Genomic DNA, 5853 nt, shown 5'->3' with positions numbered 1-5853 from the left:
CCCTGGTAGAGGTGAGTTTGGACAAATGTGCAGAGGTGCAAAACTGTTCAGGACGATGGACAGAATCGAGTGCTAAGGGCTGAGCTAAGACCTCCTTGTGTCTTGCTGGTGAAGCCAGGCCCTTGCTTTTCTGGGTGGTGCTTTGTTTTTGACATGTCCCTATGTCTGTACCCAGGATCATTCAGTGCGGTTGTCCGAGGCTTAAAGCATTCAGTCCTTAGGTCTTTATTCCAGGGACTGGAAAATAGGGAGTATGAGAGAGAAGGTTGAATCCTCTGAGCACAGTAGTAATTCCTGTGAGTGGGATGCATGTGCAGTGATAAGGAATTCAGGGAGTGGCTCCTGAGAGGTCCAGCCTTGGTCTTGATAGATATTTGCCCTGAAGGTGGTTTGGTGAATGGGCATCCCAGTGGCAAGGAAAAGATCACAATGTGAAACCAGGAGAGATAACTTCAGACTCTTTGGGGAGGAAATGAGAGAAAAGCTGAATTTACCTTGTTGCAAAAAGAATTTAAGTCCATGTGTCAGTTTACTCATAATGTGCATTTTCCATGACCTTTTGAAGTCCCTTCATAAAGGAACTGCTGGAAGTAGCTCGTATAGACATCTTTCCTTAGTGTGGTGTGTTTATTGCCATCAGTGAACCTGCACTGATACTTTATTAATCACTAAAGGCCACAGTTTATTCAAATTCCTTAGCTGTACCCACATGTCTCTTTTCTGTACCAACACTACATCCAGAATTTAGTCTCAGACTCTTCATGTTTTTCTTATAGAATCCATTTCCTACTTTGAAAGTTAGACACACCCACTCACATGCACACTGACACACACACACACACACACACAGTGAGAGAGAGAGAGAGAATGAGATCTCAAGACCTTCTATCTGCTAATTCACTTCCCAGATACAAAGGTGGGGCTGGGCCTGACTGAAGCCAGAAACTCCATCCTGTGCTCCCACATGAATGACAGGAACCCAAGCACTGAGGTCATCACCTGGGCCTCCCAGGGTGCACATGTGCAGGAAGCTGGATCAGAAGCAATGGTGGGACTCTATCTCAGGAAATCCAATATGGAATGGGGGCTTCCCAAGCAGATGGCAAATCTATTGTACTGCAATGCCTATCTCCTTAGACCTGACTTGATTATGATGAGATTGATGTCTTGAGAAGTCCAGGCCACAGATTGATAGGATGCACCTGCACTGGCATGTATGTGGGACTTGGTATTTCCTAGAGATTTCCAGGTTATGCAGCATGGTTTGGGGTTTGATTTGTGTGAGAGAGAGCAAGAAGGAAGACGACAGCATTCCAGGCATGTGGGAAGTGGGCCATAGGAAGGAAGATCTGAGTATGGCTGTTTCCATCTCTTTCTGCAGCTCTCCTAACAAATAAAATGAAAATAAGTTTTTAAAAACTTTGTTAGCTCTTCTTTTAGAAAAGATTGCCCCCTCCCTGGAGTTTTCTCCTCTCTAGCATGTGCACATTGTGCCCCCAGCAGTTGACCTATTACAGTCTGTGTTCCCTACCTACATTTGAGCCCTAGCAGAGGCCTGTGCTCAGTTAAGCTGGGATTCTCTGCATCTGACAGTCAAGGCAATTTCTGAAGGTGTGTTTTGCAAGTGACCTCACTTTTCTGTAGGATACAAGATGAGTTGGTGACTTCAGGTGTTCAGCTTTTGTCTTGTGGCATGGCTGGGAGTGACTATTGATATGCTTTGTACTTGTGGGTTAAAAGATATAAATCAATTAATCCTTTTTTGGAAAATGGGACTCTAACTTAGCTTGTTTCCCCTGCAAATAGTCTCTTTGCTTCCCCTTTCCTGATCTGAATGGAAGAGCAACAAGGAGGACATCTCCGCATGTTGACAATCAGATCACCCGGGAATCAGTGACATCCTAGAGTTACGGTTGTCCTTGGTTATTGTGGGGCGATGAGTTTTCTTCCTCTGTTCTTTGTGGCCTGTGAGCTTCGATGCCAGATGTGTGCTTTCTGGCTGAGCTGTGAGTGTAGATTTCCCTAAGGGACCAGGTGTGAATGTGTAGAGTGTAGACTGCTGGTGTGTGTGAGGGGAGATCCAGCCAATTGCAGCTCAGAGAGGAGGTGAGAAGTGGTGGCTGCCATAGCCAGGATGACCCTTCCTGTCTCCTCCCTTCCTGGGTTCATTGATCCTGGGCCCCATCCCTTAAGTTCAGCCATAGCTTTTTTTTCCCTTCGTTTAGAGATTTATTCATATATTGAAAAGTCTGAGTTACAGAGAGAGAGAAGGAGAGGCAGGGAAAGAGAGTTCTTCCATCCACTGGTTCACTCTCCAGTTGGCTCCTAAGGCTGGAGCTCTACTGATCCAATGCCAGAAGCCAGAGGCTTCTTCCAGGTGTCCCATGTGTGTAGAGGGGCCCAAGGACTTGGGCCATCTTCTACTGTTTTCCCAGGCCATAGCAGAGAGGTGGATCAGAAGTAGAGCTCCCAGGATTTGAACCAGTACCCATATGGGATGCCAGCACTGCAGGCCGCAGCTTCACCCACTATGCTGACACAGGTGCTGGCCCATCAGCCACAGCTTTTCTGCTCAGGAGGAGTCATTATGGCCTTTGGCTCCTTCTACTCCCTAGCCCCCAACCCTCCAGCCCCTGTTTCTTGCACCACAGGAACATTTTCCCCTAGGATCTGACCTCCTGTCAGCACTCACACAAGCCAGCATTTCTCACACTGGATCTACAGAGCATAGACACAAAAAACAGAACGAGTATGGTGTTTAATATTAAATAAGACTCTTGTGTGGCGAGGAGCCAGCTGGAGGCCATGAAAGGAGCTGCCTGGGAGCAGAGTTGTGCCATGTCCTGGAGGGGAGGGAGGAAGGGTCACGTGGGAGGCTCTATATCCATAGGTGCTGGGAAACTGGGTATGAAGATGCAAGGAAAGATGGGAAGGCCAGGCATAAAACTGCCCCTGGGACCAGCAGGAGGAAAACAGAGGGCAGGCGACGTGGTTGACCTTTCCATGGACTATGCTGGAAACTAGGGGGTGAAGGGTCCATGGCCTCCTCTGGAGGGGGAGTATAGGTTGGTGTTGTGTCCATGGGCTCCTCTGGAGGAGGAGCCTATGGGATTGTGGTATCCATTGGTTCCTCCCTTGGTGGAGCGTAGGAGGGTGTGGTGTCCAGGCACTACTCTGGAGGAGGAGCCTATGGCATTGTGGTGTCCATTGGCTCCTCCTTTGGTGGAGCTTGGGAGGTTGTGGTGTCCAGGGACTCCTCCCATGGGGGAGCACAGGAGGGTGTGGGTCAATAGGCTCCTCCCATGGTGGAATGTTGGGAGTGTGATATCCCTGGGCTCTTCCCGTGGTGGAACATGGGGAGGTGTGGATCCGCCCAAGATGTTTCTTATGGGGGCGTGGTGTCCATCAGTTCTGGTGGCTCATATGGCGGTGTGGTGTCCATCAGTTCTGGTGGCTCATATGGCGGTGTGGTGTCCATCAGTTCTGGTGGCTCATATGGCGGTGTGGTGTCCATCAGTTCTGGTGGCTCATATGGCGGTGTGGTGTCCATCAGTTCTGGTGGCTCATATGGGGGCGTGGTGTCCATGGGCTCCTCCTCCCGAGGTGGAGTGTATGGAGGAGTAGTGTCCATGGCTTCTTCCTGTAGGGGAGCAGAGAGGGATGAGTTGTTTATAGCTCTCTCCTTTCAGGGAACATATGGGGGTGATGTGTCCCTTGATACCCCCCATTGGGGAGTATAGGGGGAGAGATGTCCATGGCTTCCTCCTGTGGAGGAGTATCAGGGGGTAAAGTGTCCATATCCTGGATAATTGGATGATGTACTTTGCAGGTTTGCTTCCTCCGCCTTCCATTGCCGGTTCGTCTGGTAGGATCAGGCGTGCTCAGTACAGGTCCTAGAAAGGAAAAGGCAGGAAGGATGTGAACTGCTGTGCACCTGGGTGACCTCAGCATCACCTCCCAAAGTGCTTTTGCTTTCTGTTACAAATGTATTATGTGTAAAGGTTGAGTTGGGGAGTGAGAAAACCAAAAGAGAGCTTCCATCTTCTGACTTGACCCTGAAATGGCCACCACAACTGGCAAGGTAGCTGGCCAGACAGGGGCCTGGCACTTCACCAGTGCCTTCCAAAATGGCCACGTACTTGAGCCATGTTCTACTGCCTTCCCAGGTACATTAGCAGGCAGCTGGGTTGGAAGTGCAGCAGCTGGGACTCAACCCAGCACTCCTTTGGGATGCTGGTGTTGCAGGCAGTGGCTGAGCCCACTGCACCACAGCACTGCACACACACGTGCTCCCCGCACTTCTACCACACCTCCCCTACAAGGCTTTCAGATTTCCATGATGATCAGGTTACCTAGACTACGGGGTGGTGGCATCCTGGCCTTACCGATGTTCACTCTGTTGGAGCACACGCGTTGTCGAGTCTGAAGCCCGCAGAGAGTGGTCAGCAGTGCCACGATGGCCCTGAGTTTTCTTATCAGACTGGATTGTCTGACTTTTGGTCTGTAAGACCTATGGTATTTTGCCCGTGGACCAACTGGTCCAGGGCCAGAGGCGGGAGTGTGACCCCAACCTGGGCCTGGGGGCCCCTTAGGTCGGTGGTCAGCCCCCATTGCTGGGGCAGGTGAGGGGGGCAAAATTTGCTCCCCAAAGTTTTTGAAAAGAAGCTGGTGAGTCTCTATGCTATGAAGACTTCCCAAAGCACTTTTGGCTGCTATCGCTCCGAAGGGCTAAAGCCAAAATGCCACATCTGCAGAACCTTAGTGGTCACAGAATGGGCACGTGTCACAGAACCTGCTGCTAGGGGTGCGCATCATAGAGAGCAGGCCCTGGAGATGGGTGTGTCCAGGACCCAGGCTAGGGGTGGAGTTTGACAAGATGGCCTTAGGAGTGGCACATTGTGCAGATGACATGGGAGGAAGTGGCCCCAGCAAAGGCTGCCGATCCCCTCTGGACTCTTGTGTCCCTCCAGGCTCTTACTGAGGGCAGAGGGTGTCTGTATTGAGCATCATGAGCTGTTGGTAGTGCAGTGGCCCCCTCAGTGCTTTTCCAGGGCCTAGAGCCCTCAGGGCACTGGGCAGGACCCATTGCCCGATCCCTGACCCTCAGGTGGGTGAGTGCTAGGAGCGGTCTCTTGGCAAGCAGGTCCTGTAGGCTATGGCCGCATTGGTGTCACCCAGTGTGGGTCCTCCTTCCCTTGTCCTGGAAACACTGAGGAGAGAGCCCTCAGGGCAGAAATGCATGTGCCCCTCAGAGCCTGAGGTGCTGGCAGCATAGTTTTGGGCCAGGTAGGCTGGGAGAGACATGCTGACCATATAACTGAGATTCCATTCCTGCGAGTTCTCTGGGGAAACGCCAAGTTGGATTTCCACAAAGACCTGTTTATCAATCTGTTGCTGCTCCATTCCCAGATCTAGATCCTGGGGTGACCCAACTTCATCCTCTTATTTAAAAAAAATTTTTTTTTAATTTATTTGAATGACAGAATTAGAGAATGATCCTCCATCTGCCAGTTCTCTCCCCATGTTGCCACCACAGTCAGGGCAGGTCAGGAGAAAGCCAGGAGCTTCCTCCATGTCTCTCACATGTACAGGGGCGCAGGGACTTGGGCCATCCTCTGCTGCTTTCTCAGGCACATTAGCAGGGAGCTGCAAGTGCCTCAGGGTGTGGGATCGCACATTGCACCATGATGCCGGCCCACATCCAGCTTTTCTAGAGCGTGTCTTCGTGTTTCAGTTGTTCTGGGCATAGCACTGTGGGTCCTGTTGCTTTTCCCATCTGATTAGAGTCCCTTTTCTTCCTGTTCGGCAGAGTAATGAAACCTTAGGGCCGCACGATTCTTTGACCTTCTGCTC

The 5853-nt window shown here is 50.9% G+C and overlaps 1 protein-coding gene across 1 annotated transcript; it reads right to left on the bottom strand.

Annotated features, from left to right (window-relative positions):
* Positions 1-2739: 2739 nt before the first annotated feature.
* Positions 2740-4747, bottom strand: LOC127484741 (amyloid beta A4 precursor protein-binding family B member 1-interacting protein-like). The gene is made up of 3 exons (XM_051826750.2): positions 4386-4747; positions 3823-3893; positions 2740-3640 (listed from the first exon to the last, which is right to left on the bottom strand). Exons 1-3 carry the CDS (start codon positions 4609-4611, stop codon positions 3386-3388), a joined length of 552 nt encoding a protein of 183 aa, XP_051682710.2. The 5' UTR covers positions 4612-4747; the 3' UTR covers positions 2740-3385.
* Between the last annotated feature and the right edge of the window lie 1106 nt (positions 4748-5853).

The sequence above is a fragment of the Oryctolagus cuniculus genome, chromosome 21, assembly GCF_964237555.1.
Source record: "Oryctolagus cuniculus chromosome 21, mOryCun1.1, whole genome shotgun sequence".
Lineage (NCBI taxonomy): Eukaryota > Metazoa > Chordata > Mammalia > Lagomorpha > Leporidae > Oryctolagus > Oryctolagus cuniculus.
Note: the sequence above shows the minus strand (reverse complement) of the source record. Positions and strands in the feature narration are given on the sequence as shown.

Coding starts and splice junctions, on each gene's coding strand:
- LOC127484741 (XM_051826750.2), bottom strand. CDS start 4,611: ATGGGGGCTGACCACCGACCTAAGGGGCCCCCAGGCCCAGGTTGGGGT. Junction 3,894..4,385: donor CTCCAACAGAGTGAACATCG/GTAAGGCCAGGA, acceptor TTTCCTTTCTAG/GACCTGTACTGAGCACGCCT. Junction 3,641..3,822: donor GGAGGAAGCAAACCTGCAAA/GTACATCATCCA, acceptor GCTCCCCTACAG/GAAGAAGCCATGGACACTAC.